Genomic DNA, 24147 nt, shown 5'->3' on the forward strand with positions numbered 1-24147 from the left:
ATGCGCCCCAATTTGTAATGCCTTTAACACTCACTACTTTTCAGGTTTTAATTACATAAACCATCTGTTAATATTAATACAGCCACATGAATAATGTATGTAACAGCACTGTTTAAGTGCAAAACATTTTACCAGTGTTAGTTATTATACCTCTTAACCCTGCCCTGGGACAACGGAGTCAATAATATTTACATATCATTCAGCAGTCCACCCATTAGGTTGCTTTTAAAGCTCAAATTAAAGTATTTTTCCTCCTAAACTTAACTCATTTGCCTCCATCCGATTAGAAACTGTTTTTTTCCTACCTTCCCACTAAATTCATCACTGCCTCTGTTATAACATTTGCCATAGTCTACATATATTAGATTTATTTATGTATATGTTTAACTTCCAGATAAGATTCACAATGCCTAGAAGGTAGTTCTTATCTTGCCCTTCTTTGTGTAAGTCACTCCTCTACTTCTGTCTACTAGAAGTTTGCACCTAGCTGGTATCTAATGATTTTTTTAATGATTAAAAAGATGTTGCTGGTTATGTCAGCTATATTTGAACTATGCTGCTATTTATTTTCTGATCCTGAGAGTAAGATAATTATGTAATCCACTCTCACCCCTTCTAAAAACATATGGCTCTCTAATACGGACACATGCAAACATTTATTTTGTGCCTTTCTCTCAGCTACATGGGACCTTCCCTCCTGCAGTTCTTAGGGCGGTACTTTCTCTCCATGCTATCTGTGGTAAGTGGCAAGCAGTGCTTTTCCCTAGTGAGAAGGAAGTCAATAAGCTGTATTTTACTGTGACAGCTGGGCCATTGACTTGAGTCTTATTACACTTGATGGCTACCTTTAGGGAATGTCTTTTTCAATTGTTTATTTTCCAAGCCTCTTGTCAGTTCAAACTACAGAAAACAAAAGGGGAACCCACATTTTACTAATCTGCCCCCACAGTATGGAATCTATTTTATCAAACTTGGGCCCAAGAAGATATTTCAGTCTAATGAAATCCACAGATATTTACTAAGCACCAGTAACTTTACGAAAATGTTATAAAAATTAATAAACTCAACAGTCCACTCATGGACATTATATATAGGAGACACATTTATAAAAATTAGAAAATATCTGATTTACTTAAAAATAGAGCATAAAAAAAAGCCAATCTGGGCAAGGTTTTAATAATGGGCACTCATTTAAGGAAGGCAATTTGGCTGCACTTGTCAAGATATTTACTGAGTTTTTCAACGGGGAAACTATTTTTCCCCCTTTGGCATTTGTTCTTTTTTTTTTTCTTAAATAGTTTATTGTCAAGTTGTTTTACATATAACACCCAGTGCTCATCCCAACAAGTGCCCTCCCCCATGCCCATCACCCCCTTTCCCCTCTCCCCCACTCCCATCAGCCCTCAGTTTGTTCTCAGCATTCAAGAGTCTCTCATGGTTTACCTCCCTCTCCTCAACTATTTCAATGGGGAAACTATTAACATTTCAGCAAAGCAAATTTTATTGCATAGGGCTGTTGTAAGCATTACCAGAGATTTAGTATCCCTGACCCCTGGACATGGTCACTGTGACAACCAGAAGTGCCTCTTTATATTTCCAAATGCCCTCTAGGGTAGCACCCTCAGTTGTGAACACACTATATCAGTCAAAATAGGCTAGGTTATACTACAATAACAACCTCATAATTCAGGGACTTAATACAACAAAAGTTTATTTCTCTCTCTCTTTTTCTTAACATTTATTTATTTTTGAAAGACACAGAGAGACAGAGAGTAGGTAGGGGAAGGGGAGAGAGAGAGAGTGAGACACAGAATCTGAAGCAGCCTCCAGGCTTTGAGCCATCAGCACAGAGCCAGACACAGGTGTTGAACCCATGAACCATGAGATCATGACCTGAACTGAATTGGACACTTAACTGACTGAGCTGCCCGGTGCCCCAAAACTTTATTTCTCTTTTATCCTACATATCCAAAGCAGATCAAAAGGGGTATTCTACTCATTATAATGATCAGGGGCCAAAGCTGATGAGATTCCATTGAAATATGTACATGTGCAATCACTATGGCAGTGATCATGCTAGGGTATGTTGCAGAAAAGAGAGAGTGGAGCAGGGGCATTAAAGCTGCAGATATCAGAACGAATCAGCAAAGTACAGTTCTTGAGGGTAATGGGCACACCTTGAGGTGCAAAACTTAAAATCTCTACATTCTATGGATCTCGTTTTGCTCCATGAACAAAAGGAAATAAAGTTAATAAAAAGTTAATAAAAGTTAAATAAAGAAATCCACCAAGAAGCCACATATGCAGGAAACACACTGTCTCTGTGGCAGTAAAAAAAAAAAAAGACTCTGAAGTTAAAAAAAAAAAAAAAAAAAAAGCAATCCTGCCTATTCCTTTCACTGGGGAGAAAAGAAGACTACATGAACTCACATAAGACTCCCTCAGCCTAGAGGATAATCTCAACTGGCCTGCAATTCAGTTCTGGCTTTGTCCTGATGTAATCTGCTCCTAATATAGGTGGAAAAACCCAATCTTCCAAAGATGCTTAATATACATGGGAACCAAAACAGGATGTGTGGAGTTATATCAAAGAAAAAAAGGGAAAGAATAGAAGAAACAGGAAAAACAAATGGTAAATTCATAATAGCATCCAGCAATATATTGTCATGGAGCATATAAAAATCATGCCCAAATATTTCTCCCTAAATTTCAAAAATTTAAAAACTAGTCATTTCTATAAAGCAAGAGCTCACAACACAAATAAAACAAATAAAACAACTTACAGACAATATAACTAGACAGCTGGTAAAGATAAGAAAATATATGAGTTGTCAGAACTCAAGTGAAGCAGTGGGAGAAGAAAACAAAAGCATCCAATTTATAGGGACAAAAGTAGAAGACTATGAGAGAAAACAGGCATTGCTATAAACATGTTAAGGAACAAAGCTAAAATAAATAAGAAAACAAATGAAAAGAATTTGTAAGAAAATGAAAGAAGATACAACAGAACATATAATTTGAATACTAAAAGAAAAAAAAAAAAAACAGAACTAGTATTAAAGAACAGATCCTTACTGGCAAGAGTAAAGGAAGAAGAAGGAGTATAATGGTTATTCTGCTGAGCCTACGCCTGACTCCCAGGGCCCAGGGGAGAGGTTGAATGCAGCAGATCACATTGTCATATTGTTCTCCACATGCTGATATGACCCTCTGGCCATTCCCCATTCCAAGGTCTATGGAAGTAACGTAGATTCCCACAAACATACTCATCAACAAATGAGAATACATTACTAGCTGCAGGAAAATATGTGTAGCCTATTTCTTGGCACAAAAAGGCAGAATCCATGAGTTGACATGGTCTAAACAGGCCCATTCTCATTCTCAGGTAATTGTAATTCGACAATAGCACAAAGTAGCCACGGTTCTTTCTGGAGAGGTGGAAAACAGAGAAGCATGTGAAAGTATGAAAATCCAACAGAATATGGGCAAGGACGTTGCTCTTCATCTTCAGGTATCTCCAATCCTCTGCTGTGGACGTTTAAAGCCCAGGTGTTTTTATTTTCTGGAAATGGAGGCTCACCACAAATTTAGACACCTCCAGAAATTTAGGGGGATAGAGGGTTATACAAACCTGTATTTTAAATTCAGCAACGAGTAAGCCAGCAGAGCCATGCATTAGAAACAAACCTTCAAAAGATGATCAAATACTTATAAATGACCAGATAACCGGGATGCCTGGGTAGCTCGGTCAGTTAAGTGTCTGACTTCAGCTCAGGTCAGGATCTCACAGTTCCTGGGTTCGAGCCCACGTCGGAATCTGTGCTGACAGTTTGGAGCCTGGAGCCTGCTTCAATTCTGTGTCTCCCTCTCTCTCTCTCTGCTCCTCCCTTACTCATGTTCTGTCTTTCTCTGTCTCTCAAAAATAAACATTAAAAAATTAACAAAAATTAAAAACTTAAATGATCAGATAACCAAAATTGTATATCTAAAGGCTCTTGTGGGGGAGGGGGAATGAAAAATAAAGAGGCATGTGGCATTCTTTGAGGCCAAAAATGAAAAAAAGTTCAGTCCTCAAAAAGGCCCAATAGAAAAGAAGCCATAAGTAGGTGCTGATTTTCTAGGAAAACAAATCAAAGGTACAGATTGTCAACACATTTAAAAATACAACAAAGTCTGAAGTCTGAAGCAAATATAGGGACATCCAAGGACATGCCCATACCCAGTCTTCTTTTCTTTAATTTTCCATCTCTAAAACTTCCTGAGAGGAATATTCTTCTTTAGAATGTTCTGAAAGAACTTATATTTCAGAAGAAAGGGCAGACCCATGACTTAGGAAACAATCAACATAGCTGATTTACTGACTCAAGCTAAAGATTCCAAATTTGGTAAACACTGAAATCTTAGAGGTTAATTTATCCTACTGTAAACCAAATGTCTACTAGGAAATCTTTACCATGGAACAACTGTTTTCTTTTCTTAGGGTTATAAATGTATAAAAATGTATTTTGTGTACTATCTATAATGTCATAAAGGATCATTCAACACCCAATATTTAATGAAAACCTAGGGCTTTCTGCATTCATTTTGTTATGAAAATGTTATTCATTTACATGAGGTGTTTAAATTATATACCTTTCTAGATGAAACTATATGTACCACCCTCTGAGCTACTTTAACCATAAAGATTGCATTATGACTAACAGAACTCTTTAAATTTCTATTTTATGAGAAACAAATGATTAGTTTTTCTCTTTTCTTAATTACCAATTTATATAACTAGTCAGGGTACCTTGGTAAGTTTAACTTTTTGTTTGTTGTATAATGCATCATTTTTAAATAGGAAATGAATTATCTCTTTGTCTTCAATGATGAATGAATGGAAGTTAGTTGGCTGTATTTGGTGAAAAGAAAACAATAAAATAATTGTGCCTTAAAAGATATAATTCAGATAGACATTCTTGAAACAAAGAGAGTGTGTTGTTTATGCCTGGAAAACTGAACTACAATAGCCAACGAAGATGTTGACTGGTAAAGATATTATTGGACTTTGACAATTTAGAAAGGAAAGGGAAGGGAGAAGAAAAGAAAAGTAAAGAAAAATCGTTTGGGCATTTAGGCAAAAACACCTAATCATTTATATCAGAGAATAAATTGGCCTGGCCTTATAATTTTCCACAACAATATTCAATGTTAGAAAACTGTAAAGTGGCATGAAACCCTTAAAAAAAGAAAAGTGCTATCCCAGGTGGTTACACTTTGCTGCCTTCAGGTTCTTCAGAGTATAGAGTCTGGGACAAAGGTTTAATCAAGCATTCATATTAGTCTCCTGTCGCTGCTATAACAAATTGTTACAAACTTGGTGTCTTAAAAAAACAGAAACATATTCTCTCACAGTGATGGAGGCCAGAGTCTGAAATTGGTATCACTGAACTCAAATCAAGGTGTTCATAGGGTCATGCTCTCTGGATGCTCTAGGGGAGAATCTGTTCCATGCCTCTTCCAAGTTTCTGGCAGCTGCCCACATTCTTTGACTTGTAGCCACATCACCTCTTGGTCATACTGCCTTCCATTCTGTGTGTACTCTTTTTTCTACATGGTATTTATAAGTACACACATGATTGTCTTTAAGGGTTTCACAGATAATCCAGTATAATCACTCCATTTCAAAACCCTTAATTAATCACATATGCAAAGAACATTTACAGTTTCCACACAGCTTATAAAGAAATTACAGGAATTGTAAGGGAATATTCATGATTTTGTGCAAATAAACTTGAAAATTGGAATGAAATAGGTAATATTCCAGAAAAGTATAATTTGCCAAAAGCATTTCCAGCAGAAAATTTAAACATATCTCTAAAATACAAATAAAGAAAGCTATCAAATAACCTCCTTCTTAACATCCCCTCCCTCTCCCACCAAAATAATAAAGTGCCTGGACTAGACAATTCCATAGGAAATTTCTAACAAAACTTTTCAAAAGGAGATGATTCCAACGGTATTTTAACTATTATAGGTTACGGAAAAAGAAGGAATGCTTGAAAATTCTGTCTACAAAGTGGGTATAAAAAAGATCCCCAAAGTCAACAAGAGCTGCAAAAATAGAAAACAATCAATCACATTTCAAAAGTTCACCACAAGGCACTGATAATTCAGTGTTAGTATATGTGGACATCAATAGCCCTATTGTATTGAGACAACAACCAGTTAGAAGACACAACAGAAGGGAAAAAAATTTTTAATAACAACAAAAAAAATAAAGTATCTGAGAGGAAATGTGTGAGATCATTATAAAAAAAGGCTTTAAAATGTTACAGAGGAACACAAAATAAGATATAAGCAAAGAAAAAAAGGCATTCCATGTCCTTAGATAGGATGACTCAACACCATAAAGATGTCAATTCTCCCTAAATTAACCTACAATTTTCACACAAGCCTAATAAAAATGTCAGCATCATTTTGTCAGAATAATCAAGCTAAGTCAAAAGTTCATGTGGAAAAATAAACATGTAAAAATATCCAAGAAAGGTCTGAAACAAGAGAACAATAACAGGGAACCAATCTCCAAGTATTAATACATTACAAAGCTGCAGTAATTAATATACTATGATACTGGCACATGAATAATTAGAAAAATCATGGAGCAGAACATAAAATCCAGGAATAGTACATACATCTATATATGCCATTTTAGAAAAGGTGACATTTTCTAACAAGTGGGGAAGATGGGTTATTTAATAAATAGCATTAAGAAAAATGAATTGGGGAAAAGAAAAGGAAGAAAAATGTGACTCCATTTCTAACACCTAATAGTAGGAGAAATGCCAAATGTATTAAAATTTTAAGTGTTTTTTAAAAAGATCAAAATACTGGGGGAAAGCATAGAAAGTAGAAGGCCTTTCTGAATTTATGACATGAAAACTCAGAAACTATATAAAGGAAGATTGTTAAATTCAATTACATGTTCCAAAAATATGCATAGTAAAAAGTACAAGCAAAATTAAAAGGAAAATATCAAATTGGGAGGGAAAAATGCAAACCTACATCACAGACATAGAGTTAATCTCTATAATGTACAAGGAGTTCTTAGAAGTCAATGAGAATAAGGCCAGCCAATGAAAATAATGGGCAAAAATATGGACAATTCACAGAAAACGAAGTATAAATTGCCCTTAAACATATATTGAGGAGCTCACTAATAATAAGAAAAAGAAAATTAAACCACTTTTACCTATCACATTGGCAGAGATCAAAGTTATATAATTCATTGTTTAGGATAATCAGGATAGAGAAATAGACCTCATACTTGTTGGTAAGAGCTTAAATTGTTACATCTTCTGTGAAGGACAATTTGGTAATGTCCATCCAGTTTATAAATACTTTATCCTTTTAGAAATATATTCTAAGACATACTCATATGTTTGTGATATATGTACAAGATTATTTCCTGCGGCACTATTTGTAGTACCAAAAAAGTAGAAGCAATCTATTAAAGTCCATCAATACAAGACCTATCAATTTCTGTACAGTACAGCCATACAGGGAAATACTACAGAGCCACAAATGCATAAAGAATCTCTTTACATATTAACTGATATGGAATGACCCTCAAATTCACTGGAGGAAAGAGTATACACATACACACAGACATCTCTGAAAAGATACATAAGAAGCTGATAAGACTGGCTGTGTTAGGGAAGGGGAACTGAGTGGTTGGGAGACAGGAGTGTGAAGGACACTAAAAAATGTCTTTTTAAAGACAGTTTTAAAATTTATAAATAAATAGGAGAGGTCATGAGGCTTTCGGAGTCATAAGTGCCAAAGTTAACTACTGAGATAATAAATAGTAAATACTATTATATATATATATATATATATATATATATATATACACACACACACACAATAGAAAAAATAAAATAAGCTTTCAACCTTCTCCTCCTATTTCTTTCCCCCAAAACGCACACGTCTTCCTCCGTTTATAATTTTGCTAGCTTTCATTAGCCTTTAGCCTTATCCTCAGACCCTGCTATTTCATTTGTCTCAAGATGCATCTTAACATTTCTAATAATTTTTTAATCAATCAAAGTTATATTTCAATCTCATTTCAACATCTCAATTTCAATATGTTTTATGAGTAATAACAAACAAGCTAAAATCATTTATTTGAGGCAATCATAAGAGAAGAAACACGTCTTTTGGAAGGTGTTTAAAAAAACAAACAAACAGGGGCACGTGGGTGGCCCAGTCAGTTAGGCATCTGACTCTTGGTTTTGGCTCCAGTCATGATCTCACGGTTTGTGAGATTGAGCTCTGCATCAAGCTCTGTGCTGACAGCTCCTGTGCTCTCTTTCTCTCTCTCTCTGCCTCTCCCCTGTGTGCTCTCTTTCTCTCAATAAAGGGGAAAAAAAAAACACTACTTAAAATGAAATATTGCCTGTTTGGAAAATGTGTCATGGACCATTTTAATAATATATTTTTTAGATAATTAAAGATGTCCTCTCCTGGCATCTTTAACTGTAATGAGCACAATCAAGAAGGTAAGCTTTTAGACAAAATATGAATTAATAAAGCCACAAGTCACATAACCATGGTGTCCATGGAGATGCACAAGCCTATGTATCGAGATATGAGACAAAATTTCTATTTCTATTATCTTTTCCTCATAATGTATAAAGTAACATATCAATACATAAATTATAAATAATAAATAAGTATGCATACATGCTATTGTGTGCACAATCATTTTTATCCACAGAAGAGTGTGGATAAAATGTTTAGTAACTGCTGCCAAATGATGGATTTTTTTTCCTCATAAATAAAGGGAAACACATCTGCACTATAGAATATTGTATCAGGCATAGTAAAAAGAAGCAGCTATAAATTATGAATTCCTAAGTCAAACGCTATTAAATTCATCTAAAGAGAGATACTTAGTAAATAATAACATTTTCAAGTTAAGAAAAACTGTTAGATATTACCATTCTAAATCTCCTTATTTCAAACATGAGGTAACTACAGGCTAGAGAGAATAAATAATATTCTCTATGTCATATGACTGACTCATGGTGAAAAAGCCCACTACAGAACCCAAATTTCCCAACCCTTTGTCTTTCTACTGGACAACAGTGGAGATAGGTGTGTGTGTGTGTGTGTGTGTATGTGTGTGTGTGAGACGGGAAATGGAGAGGGTCTTTGAAATTAGCATCAGGCCAACCCGTATTCTCATGATTGCATATTCTACTTATTCAAACCTTTATTTTTTTTCTTTTTAAAGTCTTCCCCAAATCACATCCCATTTTATAAAGTGGAATAATGAATTTATTTTTATCATGTTAATTTTTTAAGACATTCTAAAGGAAAAAAAGTTCAAACCTAAAGTTAATCCTGTTTTCATCCACCTCCTCTAACAGAAACAACCTCTGAACTCTAAATGCCTTTTTCTTACCAGTAATCCTGTGAGACCAACACAGAAAACAAAAGAAAACAAAACAAAACATATGCAACTCTACCCAAAGGAAATGAAAGGTGAAATGTGATGGGAGTGGATGATACAGCAGTTGAATTGCAAAGAAGCAATCAAAATTAAAAATCCATTCTTTGAAATCTGGCCATGTGTAACAACATGGATGGAACTTGAGGGTGTTATGCTGAGTGAAATAAGTCAGGCAGAGAAGGACGGATACCATATGTTTCCACGTATAGGAGAATTAGGAGGAACTTAATAGAGGACAGTAGGGGAGAAGAAGGGGGGAAATAGTGGGGGAGAGGGAGAGAGGCAAACCATGAGAGACTCTTGAAAGCTGAGAACAAATAGAGGACTGATGGGGGTGGGGGTGAGGGGAGGAGGGTGATGGGCATGGAGGAGGGCACTTGTGGGGATGAGCACTGGGTGTTATAAAGAAACCAACTTGACAATAAACTATTAAAAATTTAAAAAAATAAATCCATTCTTAAGGGATGATAAAATTGTAAACCTGCAAGAACAGATCCTACATTAACTCTTCAAGTCCATTAGCCTGATTCTGAGTTGAATTATCTCCGGGGCCTTCAAAATAGAAACAGTACGGTGAGTATGACAACACTGAGATCATGAATTTAGGGAAAAAGTTAAAGAGAAATTGAAAAGTATTTACCCAGGTAATTCAAACACATTTTTTTTTTCAAACACATTTTTAACACCTGGATTATATTTGTGTAAACCCCTCACAATATTGATAAAGGAAAATTTCAACTTTGAATATTTCTTGTTCTTGAGCTCCCAGGGAAGCTATATTTTAACATTTACCAAGGTCAAAATGACTTGGCAAAACCTCAAAGCATGGGCTCTGTTTCTGTCCCAAGCACATATAGTCTGCTTTAAATAATAAAAATAATAAAATTTAAAATAAACTGAAATTACTATACTGAACATAAGAATAAAGAAATTTCCCTGGTTCCCATAATATTAAAGTCATACAGCCTCCCAATATCTGAAGAACATAAGGTAAAGTCTGTGATTTTCTGGAATTTTCTTAATCATGATGATGTGACTCTTTATGTAAAAAATATATAACTTTGTACCAAATGTTACTTCCTGAGAGCACTCTCTTCTTTCTGAAAATTGTGTATATCAGGCAGGTGTTCCAACTTGGGCTCGAATAAACTTTCCTTTCTCCTCAAAATTCAAGAAAATAATATTTGTTCATTTTTCTCGATAATATATACAGGTGGCATTTAAGAAATTTGTATTGACACCGACATCGGTTTCAACTATGGCTATGTCATTTAACCAGTTTTGTCATGAACTGGGAAACTGATACCGCATTGGATTGGAAAGATTAAATAGCATAATGCAGTTGATCGCTTAGCAAAGTGTCTAGCATATAGTTAAGCACATATAAAACTTAATTCTTTTGAGCTACACACCAGGAGACACGTGAAGTGACATGCTCAAGGTCTCACGTTTTGTGCTAGGCAAAAACAAAAAAACAAAAACAGAACAAAACTTAGAAATGCAGATTCCTCCTCTAGGGAAACTAAAAGTTGAGACATTGGGGGTTTACCAAGTCATAATTCTTTTTTTTTTTTTAATGTTTTATTTCTGAGAGAGAGACAGAGACAGCGTGAGCAGGGGAGGGGCAGAGAGAGAGAGACAGAGAGACAGAATCCAAAGCAGGCTCCAGGCTCTGAGCTGTCAGCACAGAGCCCGATGCGGGTCTCGAACCCACGAACCTAAGATCATGACCTGAGCCGAAGTAGGACACTTAACCGACTGAGCCACCCAGGCGCCCCAGCTAAGTTATAATTCTTAAAAAGATTGGGACGGGGTGTAACGGGGAGTGGCCTCATGCAAGCCAAGTTTGTGGCCTCAGAAATCCACAAACACAAGCTGCTACCATCTTTTGTCCATTCAAGAGAAGCCAGAACTACATTTCCCAGAGACGCTCAGGCTGCTTCCGGTTCAGTGCGGCGGCGCTCTGCTTGCCGGCCGTATCTTTTACGTCAGTTCGGTCAGAAGACTCCCGCAGCTGAGACCGGGCCCTTGAATATGGGTTCTTTCTTGTCCCAGTCTATGGAGCCCATCAAGGTCTCTGCGCCTCCTAAGGTCACCAACTCCGCCGAGTCCCTGCCCCTCGCTGCACCTGGAGCGCCGACCTCTCCAGCGGAAGCCCCTGTATTTAATAACTGCTGGAGCTGTCGCGTGCTCTCCGGGTCGGGGCTGATAGGGGCGGGCGCGTACGTGTACTGGGTGGCGAGGAAGCCCATGAAGCTGGGATACGCCCCGAGTCCAGGGACTGTAACGCAGATGGTCATCGGCATCAGTGAGAGTCGGGGCATCTCAGGGGTTTTGGGCAGGGGGACAGGAAGAAGTGGGCCACAGCCACGTGGACGGGTCGGGGCTAGTCACGTGGCCGAGGTACACCAAACCAGAAGCAGGGGCGGGGAGAGAAAGTTCTTGGGACAGTTTTTTTTCTTTCTTCCTTTTTTTTTTTTTTTTTTAATGACTATATTTCTTGAGGTCTCTGGTTAACTTCAATCTCTAAAGCTAACAATAGGTATTAGAGATAGGTATGGTTATAGCAATCCCTTTTTGCCGCTGAACAAAGGCACCGAGAGTATTCAGGGTCAGATAATTAGGATGTGATACAGCTGGCTTTTGATCCACGTTTATCTGTAACCAGAACTCATGCTTTTTTCTCCAAATTCTGGAGAAAGCCTTAGTGAGATACATAACCTTGGTTTAAGAAGTAGGACTCTTAAGTCTTGGATTGGGTGTAAGCCCACGTTCTCCGTGTACCATGGGTGAATTGGCTGGTCCATACCCTTATCTGTAACCATAATAATTGGTTATTATAATAAGAAGTGATGTTAAGATGTCGTAGAGTAAAATGCAGTGATTTTTTTCTTTTTAATCTTAAAATCAGTTGAATGGGAAGGATTTTAGTTTTTCAGATCTCTTACCTTTTTAATTAGATTGCTCAGACTGGTTCTTTTTGAATGCCTTTCTTGCTTGGGAAGGTAACAGAATTTTTTCCCCCTCTGAATTTTCTTTTCCTTTTCTGAATTTAGTTCTTTTATAAAAAAAAATGTAATGGGGATGTGTCTTTTAGGAGTGTTGTGAGGATTAAATAAAATGGCATATATGAAAGCACTTCGTAAACTGAAGTCTAACATACATATGAGGTACTGTTGTTGTTTTCCTAGGCATTGCTTGCTGGGGTGTAATCATCCTGTCCGACCCCAAAGGGAAGGCCTTCCGTGCTGATTGAAAGTACCATCAGTGAGTTTGTCATCTTCTGTCCATGTCCCCATGACACCAGAACAAGCATCAGACTTACAGAAGTTCTGGACAGACGAATGGATATTGACAGACTTCAGCCCTGCGGATACTACAAGACTGAAAAGACAAATGTAGGTTGTTATTCTTTGGTGGTAAGGATTTGTGGCCTTCTTCTCAGACTCCACAGGGACCAATAAATCCCTCAGAGAAGAGAACAAGTTCTTTGTCTTATCTAGAGGAGGAGGATATAATAAAAATAAAGAGGAAATGATAAACTAAATTGGAAAATGAACTAAACTATTATTTTAAATAGTTCTCTTTATTTCTCCCATAATGGTGTCAACATTTATTATCAAACTAACACTGGATTTGCATCATGCAGTGTGCAGAAGTACATAAGACTTTATCTGTGTACCGTTCATGATTTCCAAGGTGTAGTCAAATCAATTACCTTATGAGAGTTTTAAAGCTACTCAGGTGCTTATTTCATTGGCAGCAGGTGAAAGTTGAAAATTGTCCTAGTAATTTTTCTGGGGTCCGCATTCAACAAGTCAGTGATGAAGCTAGGACTTGTTCTTGTTTAGTTCTAGTTCTCGTCTTTCAGAACTAGGATGACTTTGTGACAAAACAAAAATCAGCGTACGGTAAAAGACACGTACTAAAATATTTGAAAGAAATTCACAGTTGTGGGGCGCCTGGGTGGCTTAGTTGGTTAAGCGTCCGACTTTCACTTAGGTCATGATCTCACGGTTCGTGGGTTTGGGCCCCGCGTCGGGCTGTGTGCTGACTGCCAGCTCAGAGCCTGGAGCCTGTTTCAGTCTGTGACTCCCTCTCTCTCTGACCCTCCCCTGCTCACGCTGTCTCTCTCTCTCTCCTAGAAATAAATAAAACATTAAAAAAAAAAAAAAAAAAGAAATTCACATTTGTCATTAAGAACAAAAACCAAGTTTTGTCCACAACCACTGGACATGACCCTGTGATGAAATTGAGATGCTTTTGAGATAATGACTTAAAATTTGATAGTTCATTTTTAACAGAAGTCTCTGGTTCCCTTCTCTATAAAGTTATATATAGCTTTTTTGTTCAGAGCAGAAAGAGTTTAGTTGCCAATCACAGTGTGTTTTGAAAAATAATGTTGAGCAAGTACTTTCAGGGCTTTTACTCAAGTATGTAGAAGTGCCTGAGCTTAATGCTGGATGTCTATATTCGCAACATTTTCTTAGGTTAAACCAAAACTACATAAATGTAACTTGTTGGCCTTGGCTTGTCCTACTGGAGAAATAGAGTAACTCAAACTTATGTATGTAATGTAATTTTAACATCTTAGTAGTTGTACTAGTGTGTAAGAAAATAAGAGCTTTTCCAAATGAACTTGCCCTCTCACTAGAATATTGCCAAGGTATATTTGGTTCTTCCCAACTTGGGCCTGCGTAACTATGTTTGAGCAAAATAATACTCTACTATGTCTATGGGCAGTTAACTGGGAATAACAACCATTCCCCCCCACCCCCCAATAGTTAAATTTGAAATGAATAATTGTCTTTTTCTTTTTTTCTTCTTTTCTTTAACTTCCAAAGTTAAAGTTCCAAAAGTTGCTTTGAGATACGCCTGGGTGGCTTATTCAGTTAAGCATCCAACTCTCAGTTTTGATTCAGGTCATGATCTCACAGTTTGTGAGTTCGAGCCCTCTTGCTCTGCGCTGACAGCATGAAACCTGCTTGGAATTCTCTCTTCCTTTCTCTCCCTGCTACTCACCTGCTCATGGTATATCTGTCTCTCAAAATAAATAAACTGAAAAAAAAATTTTTTTTTAAGTTGCTTTGAATTCTGCCAGTGCAAAGTGAGAAATCCAGTCTGTTTTAGAGATGAGTCTGGTCTTCAGAGAGAAAAGAGATAGCACTTTAGTCCTGCAGTTCTGGAAGTGCATATAGTGCCCCGATTATCATTCCTTTTGTTGGGGATGAAGTAGCACAAGTAGGATAAAGAGACTCAAGAATCAGTGGATTATTAGTAATGTAAGAATACCCATTTTTATGGGGTTTAGAATCTCTTTATGTCATGGAAGTGAGAGTTATACAAAAGCCCATAATTATTTTTAGCGAAAGAGAAGAGAAAAAGTACAAATAAGGGAAATTTAAAATGAACTTAACAGTTTTCCTTGAAACACAAACCAAAATGTGAACATATATGTAAATGCTGACAATGTTTGTGATGTCCAGGGTGTCTGTTAACCTTTACATGCTATCTGTTAACCTTTACATAGTGCAAACTTTGGCAGCTCAAAATAATCAAATTATTGCACCATCTCTTGTTCTTTTGTGTATTGTATTGACTAGTCTACAATCTTTTGACCAGCTAACAATATATCTGAACATATGGAAGTACCCTAATGTAGATTGATCTTCAGGATCTTGCTATTTGGGGGGAAGGAGAGATGAGGGGTCTCTCTTCCTAGGCCAGTTGCTGTTGCTGGCAACACTGGAATGTTCAAGTACAGATCTATCTAAAAAGTTATGCAGTTTCACCTGGCTGAGACTAGTTGCAGAGACCATGGTTTTCAGGGAGCCTAGAGGTTAAACATCTCAGGCATGATTTGTACTTCACCTACTCCCTCAGCATTTGCTCCTTGCTTTTTTTATTACTAGTTTCTCAGCCTGATTGTGTATGAATTAGGGGCCTCTTGAATGAAGTCAGTTGATTTGACAACATAAAATAAATTGCTCCTAAATTAAATATATGTTCAGGGCAAGCATATGTTCAAGTACCGCCCCCCACTCCCCCTCCCCAAACCATTCTTGGTCTCAACTGATTTATTGCCAAGACTACATTGATCAAACCAACACTTCTCAAATCATGGTCCAGAATAGTAAGCAATTTTGAGTTGAAAATCCACTTTGTTTTTTCCTTCAATGACAGATAAATCCTTGCCTTGACCCTGTGATTATATAGGTGTTAAGGGCACAGAGTCAGAGGTGAAAGACTTATAATTACACATCATTCAGAAGTACCCTAAGAGCATGGGGAGAAAATCTGTCACTCTTCCAAATGCATGTCTCTTGGCCTTTGAGATATTCAGCAACTTGTCATTCAAATGTAGAAGGAGTATAGAGAAATAGTCGAAAGGGCAAATGTTAATACAGCAATGCTGCTAAAAGTCACTGCTCAGTCATGCGACTGAACTTGCATGTGCTTCAGGAATGTGGTAGGCAAGATTCTTAAGATGGTCTAGTTCCCTTTTGTACACACACTTTCTCCCAGTTATTCAAAGACAGTTCTAGGTGCTGCTGTGAACAAAATGTGTAGATGTAATTAAGGTCCCAGATCAGTTGATCTTCTGATTGGAAAATTATCCAGATGAGCCCATTAAATCTTGTTCTTAGAGGTCAGAGGCAGGAGAAGTTGGAGATTAGAAGCAAGAGGGGGATTCAATATAAGATAAGTCCCTTCAGGACTAAAAGAAAGCAAACATTCCTATGAACTGCCTATGGGGGCCATGTGGCTAGGAAGTGCAGGCTGCCGGCAGCTGCTGAGAATAAGAGCTAAACAGGAAACTGGGACCTCAGTTCTACAACTACAAGGAAATGGATGCTTGCTTGGAAGAGGGCCTTAAGAGAACCAAGAACTGCAACCCTAGCCAACACCTTGTTTCAGCCTCATGAGACCCTAAGCAGAGTATCTGGTCATGCTGTGAGACTATGAAATTTGTGCCATTTAAGGTTAGTTGCAATTTGTTACACAATAGAAAACCAATACAATGAATCAGGAATCTTATGTGGTATCATAGTTTTGGTAGATGACATGCCAGACTAATTATGTACTCCCTTTCTGGGTATTAGCAAGAAGAGGCCCTCTGAATAGCATTTGTCTTTACAGTTACTGTCTTCACTTGTTCTTTTATTGGTGGCTTTCCTGGGCAGTTTTTATCTTCTGTTTTCTAGCAAAATTGTTCTACTGCTGAATATATATTTTTAAAAAATTATAGCACCCTTTTTATGTGCCAAGCATTATGCTAAATGCTTTGTAGGAATTGTTCAATCCTCTCAGCAGCCCTGTTTCACAGCTAAGGTAACAGGCCTGGAGCAGGTAAGAGTTTTTCCAAAGCCTCAAGTGATGAAACAGTAGTGGCTTGAACTGGGAAGTGCAGATTCATGTTACTATAGTCGTTTTCTTAGCATTCATTTTCAAAATGTTGAGATGTAAAAATCAGAAATTTTGAATTTTCATTTTCCATTTTTTTCCTTGGTTATCCCTTAGTTTAACATGTATCATTAATTTCTATCACTACACTTAACAGATTGCTCAGTAATTATGCATCTGTCCCTCCCCACTGATTGTGAACTCTTCAAAAAGAGGACTGTGCTTTTGTCATCTTCATGCTTCTTTCTGGTTCCCAGTACCAAACATGTACCAAACCCCAGCAGCATGAGCATCACCTGCAAACTCATTAGAAATGTACATTCCTAGCCCCATGCTAGACCTACTACTGAATCTGAAGCCCTGGGAGTGGAGTCTACCAGTCTATTTTAACAACCTATCTGGGTGATTCAAATGAATGTTTAAGCTTGAGAACAATGGGTGTGTTTGAACCTGACTGACCTGTGTACAGCAGACTTCGTCTGTAATGTTATGGGAAAAAACCACCTGACTGCAGCCATGAGACTCAGGTTCTTAGCTTTGCCATCTGCTCCTAATAAGCTCTTGCGCAAGCTGCTTAAACTTCTAGAACATGTCACCTTCTGTAAAGTCAGAAGATTGGGCAATCATTAAATTCCTTTTTATCATGAATGTTCCCTCTGTGTATGAAAGAGGTGTACTCTCTGATGCCAAAGGACAGAGATAGTAGTGGAGAACAAGGAAAACTGAAATAGCACTCCATGTAGTGATTGTGTGAAGCTTTCACAGAAGATCAGAACATTGCTCCTACAAGTTCACTCTCTAGCATCTTGAAATGGCAACTGCTTGATACTTGACAGGAATTTGATAATCCCTTACCCCAATTAGTGCACCTGAACAACCAAACAATTCTATAGGGAAGTAACAGGGTCCTTCCTGGCCTTCTTGTGATCATATCATTCTTGGAAGCATGAAATGTGATTACCCTCTCCTGGTGTGCATAATTTCTCAGATATTCAAAAGAAGTATGGGAGGTCAGGAAGGATTAGGATTGGTGGTGGTTTATGTGTGTGTGATCTTTTTCTATTTCCCAAGAACCCAAATAGGAAAACCTTTCCTTCACTTTAACTCTGCGTAATACTGGTTTACTGATGTGAATTAAATTAAACACGTTATGTTACCCAGGCTGTGCCTAAAATAACAACAAGCTTCTGGGATGCCTGGGTGGCTCAGTTGGTTAAAGATCCGACTTTGGCTCAGGTCAAGATTTCATGGTTAGTGGGTTCGAGCCCTGCGTCGGGCTCTGTGCTAATGGCTAGCTCAGCCTGGAGCCTGTCTTCAGATTCTGTGTCTCCCTCTCTCTCTGACCCTCCCCTGCTCACACTATCTCTCTCTCTCTCTCTCTTTCTCTCTCTCAGACATAAATAAAACATTAAAATTTTTTTTAAATAAAATAATATAAATAAAACAACAAGCCTCAACAAAAGAACATATTTTATCAGTGAGTGTGCAAATCAAACCAATAAAAAATGCACATTCTGTCCTGTACCTAGAAGTATATTCCAAAAGCATATATAATATATAAAACAATACACATTTTAATATAAATATATATTAAATAAATATAAGTCATTGAAATAAATATGTCTTATAAATATATATTCTATCATATACATATGTCTTAAATGATGCCCACCTATATGTGGAGGTGAGTGTGCACAATAAAGTCTAACAAGTGACTTTATTGCTGTAACAGCCAACTACAAAAATAGCCTTTAGGCCTGGGACCAAAAGTCAGTACTGGTGAAATCCCTAAATTCTAGTGGTGTTATCACCAAAAAAGTTTCAGTAACTAGAAGAAATATGGCCTCATTTTCTTCAGGGAGATTATCGTTTTCAGGTACCTCAGATGCAATGAATTAAGATTCAGTCCAATATGCATTTATTAGCCTTTGTTATATGCCAGGCACTCTACTTGGGGTGATAGGAATATTACAGGGTTCCAGCTCCTAGAAGTTGAGAGGCTAGTCGGGGAGACAGTTGCTTTAAAAAGTTACTATGTTATAAGTAAGAATTATATACTAAGTACATGGGAGCAAGGCAAAGGGATATCTTAGATCTTACTAAACAAGGGCAGAAATCAAGTCTGATATCTTACCTGGAGCAAACAAAGCCCAATAACCAATTGGACAAACTCTGGACCACCATAAGGATGAATGAAGCAGACACATGTCAAGAGAAGGCTACCAACACTCATATCTAGGCAAGTCATCAAACAGAAACTAAGGGGAAATTCTCAGAGTTCCTTGACTTGGGGTTGCTTTAAGCAGCATGCTGTGCAGCCATGCTTAGAAATGTGACAAGGAACTGCAAAATGCCTGTCAAAATCCTTGACAAGTGAAAGACAGGCAAACTGTGGTGGGGAGGGTGGGTTTCTCTCCACCCTCACCAGCTTGTGAACACCTGTTACTAACGGAGCAAGCTGAGAGACACATTTGGCACATGTTGGCAGCACCAGCAGAAGCAGCCCCTCAAGATTTAGTGAAGACGTGATCCTTTTTCTGTGGCTTCTGCTGCACAAAACCCATTTCAGTTTTCTTTGCTGTATAGTTATTAGAAGTGAAGGGGAGAGAGAAGAAAACTCAAGCTGGTTTTACCATGGCTGAATATGAGCATGCCAGAAATGGCAGCATTCTTTCTGAGGTGAGAAAAATCATGCTAATGCCGTTTGTGGGGAGTTTTTCAATGGGCAAACACCTTTATGAATTTATACAGCTGGTTCTACAGCAACCTGAGAGAATGGGTAAGGCATCTCACATAGTCCCCATTTTACAGATAAAGAAATGAAGCTGGCGTCAGGCAGTTGAGGGACTGTACAATCGCCAGTAAGAAGCAGATTTGATCATGTGAATGCGGGTCTCCAGCATCATTACAGGACATTGGTTCTCAAAGAATTCAAAAAGGTGTGTCTACTTGAATTCTAGCCTTCCGGGTAAAAAGTAGTTTAAGTTGTGCCTTTCAAAGTAACAGAAATTCCATTTGTCTCCCTCAGTTGAAGTACATTAAGTTTTTGGAAGCCAGAGATTCACAAGGACTAGAATGATACAGGCAGAAGATGTGCTGTTAGAGTCAACCAGTTGGAATCTGTCTGTCCCTAAACAAACTACCTTCTCTGAGCCTCAGCTTCCTAAAGTCATAAAATGTGGAAAGTCATACTCACCAAGTTTTGTGGAGACTGTGTGTGGACTGACTTTGATGTACTAGGCAGTCAGTCATTGATGATCATTATCATAGTTTTTAAAAATATAAATAATGTTCCACCACTTAGGCCTGCTGATTGAGAACTCAGGGTCTAGACATGGAGAAGGGACTTCCCTGCTAGTATCTATAAAATTGGGTCTTTTTGGTCATATCATATATCACAGGCAGATGCCAGGAAGGCAGGAATTTTCAAAATTGAAAATCTGCACATTGCTCAAGGCATGTCTATACTTGCTATTTGGCTCAGTTCGTTCCAATTTTTTATTTTAAAATGTTTCATTTAGTTAGAAATGTAACTTTAAAATAAACAGCAAATGAAAAATAAAAAAAAAGGGAAACGACAAACTCTGTCTAGAAAAAGAAAAAAGTTCTCTCCTGAGGGGGCTCCAGAGTTGGCTCTACAAAAGTATCAGCTGCTGGTTTGTTTTATTATTACTTGGTTTAAATATATCCATGGCTGTGGGGGAGGAGGGCAACTGACAGCAGCTTTGGCTTCCTGCAATGCGTAATGCTTATTTCACCAAGTTGCTTGTGGGACTGACATGCTTTTCCTTGACATGAGCTCTAAATGATCCCCTAGGCTGAATCCTTTCTCCACTACTTATTGACTGTCTCAGTTCCATTTGGAAAACAAGGATGATCTTCCCTGTCTTGCCTGTCTATGGCTTTTTCACATAGATCAAATAAAGTAAGTGGATATGTAAGTCTTTGAAACTGTACATAGCAGCCTGCTAGTTTTACTCACTTCTCTCATTCAGTAGTACTTTTTCAAAAATATGCAATGCAGCTCTTCAGAAATGGAATGGTGCTACCAGGCATTCTGAATCCAAAATCTTCCAAGTTGCTGTGCAATATTAGCCATTCTCCTTTGCAACTGGTTTAGCTCTTCAAAAACACCACAATGACATCAATTCTTAAATAAATATCATTATTTCTTGGAACTTGCTAAGAGATAATTTTTTATTAATTAAGACTTAGACCTTGAATCCCTCAAATTAGAGAATGAAACATCATATCTGCTCCTTCCTTCTCCCTATAGTTCACATACTGTCCTATGATTCCTCTTCCCTTTTCCTCTGATCTTTGATGTGAAAATAAGGTAGCTCTTTCCACAAGGATCCTATTCAAAGTCCCAGCTATTCAGGGGCATGAGCACTTCTTCCCTTAAAAATTGCAGTTAAGTGAAATATCCCACCTGGGCTTGCTAAGCCATTCTATATTCCAGGTGCACTTTCATGACATTTTACCTATGTAAGCCATATGTGATCTTGAAACCAGTTAACACATATCATTCCTCAAATGCAACTCTCTTCCAGGGTTAAAGTTGGCTAAGGAGCTCCAGGTGATCCTCTCTCTTTATTTGAACTTTAGTTGAAACATCATGTCTAGTTGAGAGCTTTTATTTTGCAGTTTAGAAAACTCTACTGATTTTTAAAAATTATTATAAGATCTTTTGTATTCAGGATTTTTACTTATTTTCTTGAATGCAGATTATATATGTGTGAGATATATATATTTCATATATTTTATATAAGATACATATTTTAACTAAGATAATACCCAATATGCCAATATCTTAGAAGTCTCTTTTGTTTTAGTAGTTATCTAGATATAGCCAATATGGATCAAAGGAGGTACAACTTAATTTTTTTATTTAGATTCCAGTTAGTTAACATATAGTGTAATAATAGTTTCAAGTGCACAATATAGTGATTCAGTAGTTAAGAGTCTGTTTCTTACCTTGTCTCCATCACTCTTTTTCTTTTTTTGTTTCCATATATTGTTTCTTAAATTCCACGTATGACTCAAATGATATGGTATATGTCTTCCTCTGACTGATTTACTTCACTTATTTTCTAGCTCCATCCACATCATTGCAAAAGGCAAGATTTCTATGGCTGAGTAATATTCCATTGTACATAGATCCCACCTCTTCTTTATCCACTCATCAACCAATGGACACTTAGGCTGTTTCCATAATTGAGCTATTGTACATAATGCTACAATAACCATAGGGGTGCATGTATCCTTTGAATTAGCATTTTTGTTATCTTTGGGTAAATACATAGTGCAATTGCTTGATTGTAGGGTAGTTATATATATTTAAGTTTTTGAGGCAACTCCATACTGTTTTTCAGAATGGCTGCACTAGTTTGAATTCTCACAACAGGGCAGAGGGTTCCCCTTTCTCTCCATTTTTCACCAATACCTGTTATTTCTTATGTTGTTGATTTTAGCTATTCTGACAGGTATGAGGTGATATTGTGGTTTTGATTTGTCTTTCCCTAATGATCCATGATACTGAGCATCTTTTCATGTGTCTGTTGGCCTATATGTCTTCTTCAGAAAGATGTCTATTTATGTCTTTTGCCCGTTTTTAGTTGGATTATTCATTTTTGGGGGTGTTGATTTGTATAAGTTCTTTGGATACTAACCCTTTATCAGATGTGTCATTTGCAAATATCTTCTCCTATTCCATAGATTGCATTTTAGTTTTGTTGTTTCCTTCACTGTGCAGAAGTTTTTTATTTTGATGAAGTCCCAGTGGTTTATTTGTGCTTTTGTTTCCCTTGCCTCAGGTGACATACATAAGAAGACATTGCTATGGCTAATATCAAAGAGGTTACTCTTTGTGTTCTCCTCTAAGATTTTTATGGTTTCATGTCTCATATTTAGGCCTTTAACCCATTTTGAATTTATTTTTGTGTGTGGTGTAGGAAAGTGGTCCAGTTTTATTCTTCTCCATGTTGCTGTCCAGTTTTCCCAACACCACTTTTTGAAGATACTGTCTTTTTCCCATTGGATATTCTTTCCTGCTTTGTTGAAGATTAATTGACTGTATACTTGTTGGTTTGTTTCTGGGCTTTCTATTCTGTTCTAAGGATTTATGTGTCTATTTTTGTGCCAGTAGCATACTGTTTTAATCACCACAGCTTTGTAATATAAATTGAAGTCCAGAATTGTAGTGCTTCCAGATTTACTTTTCGTTTTCAAGGTCGCCTTGGATATTTGGGGTCTTTCATGGTTCCATACAAATTTTAGGTATGTTTGTTCTAGCTCTGTGAAAAATGCTATAGATATTTTGATAGGGATTGCATTAAATGTGTAGATTGCTTTGGGCAGTATAGACATTTTAATATTTGTTCTTCCAATCTATGAGCGCAAAATGTCTTTCCATTTCTTTGTGTCCTCTTCAATTTCTTTCATCAGTATTTTATAGTTTTAAGAGTACAGGACTTGCATTTCTTTGGTTAGGCTTATTCCTAGGTATTTTATTGCTTTTGGTACAATTGTATATGAGATTGATTCCTTAATTTGTCTTTCATATGCTTAATTATTTGTGTATAGAAATGCAAGCTTTCTGTATATTGATTTTGTATTCTGTGACTTTACTGAATTTGTGTACCAGTTCTAGCATTTTTTTGTGAAATCTTTCGGGTTTTCTATATAGAGTATCATGTCACCTGCAAGTAGTGAAAATTTTACTTCTTCCTTGATTATAGGATGCCCATTATTTTTGTTGTTGTTGTTGTTGTTGTCTGATTGATGTGGCTAGGACTTCCAGTACTATATTAAATAACAGTGGTAAGACTGGATATTCCTGTCTTGTTCCTGACTATGGAAGTAAACCTCTCAGTTTTTCCCCATTAAGGATGTGATTAGCTGTGGGTTTGTCATATATGGCCTTTATTATGTTGAGATATGTTCTCTCTAAAATTACTTTGTTGAATGTTTTTATCATGAACGGATGTTGTACTTTGTCAACTGCATTTTCTGCATCTATTCAAATGATCAAATGGTTCTATCAAAGCCATCTATGAGAAGCCTTCAGCTAACATCATCCTCAACGGGGAAAAACTGAGAGCTTTCCCCCTGAGATCAGGAACACGACAGGGATGTCCACTCTCACCACTGTTGTTTAACATAGTGCTGGAAGTCCTAGCATCAGCCATCAGACACCAAAAGGAAATCAAAGGCATCAGAATTGGCAAAGAGGAAGTCAAACTTTC

The 24147-nt window shown here is 37.2% G+C and overlaps 1 protein-coding gene across 1 annotated transcript; it reads left to right on the plus strand.

Moving 5' to 3' along the window:
• Positions 1-11482: 11482 nt before the first annotated feature.
• On the plus strand, positions 11483-13043 carry DMAC1 (distal membrane arm assembly complex 1). The gene is made up of 2 exons (XM_039223205.1): positions 11483-11804; positions 12688-13043. Exons 1-2 carry the CDS (start codon positions 11531-11533, stop codon positions 12750-12752), a joined length of 339 nt encoding a protein of 112 aa, XP_039079136.1. The 5' UTR covers positions 11483-11530; the 3' UTR covers positions 12753-13043.
• Positions 13044-24147: the final 11104 nt, after the last annotated feature.

This window comes from Hyaena hyaena, unplaced genomic scaffold (genome assembly GCF_003009895.1).
Source record: "Hyaena hyaena isolate Hyena2069 unplaced genomic scaffold, ASM300989v1 scaffold_1291, whole genome shotgun sequence".
Classification (NCBI taxonomy): domain Eukaryota; kingdom Metazoa; phylum Chordata; class Mammalia; order Carnivora; family Hyaenidae; genus Hyaena; species Hyaena hyaena.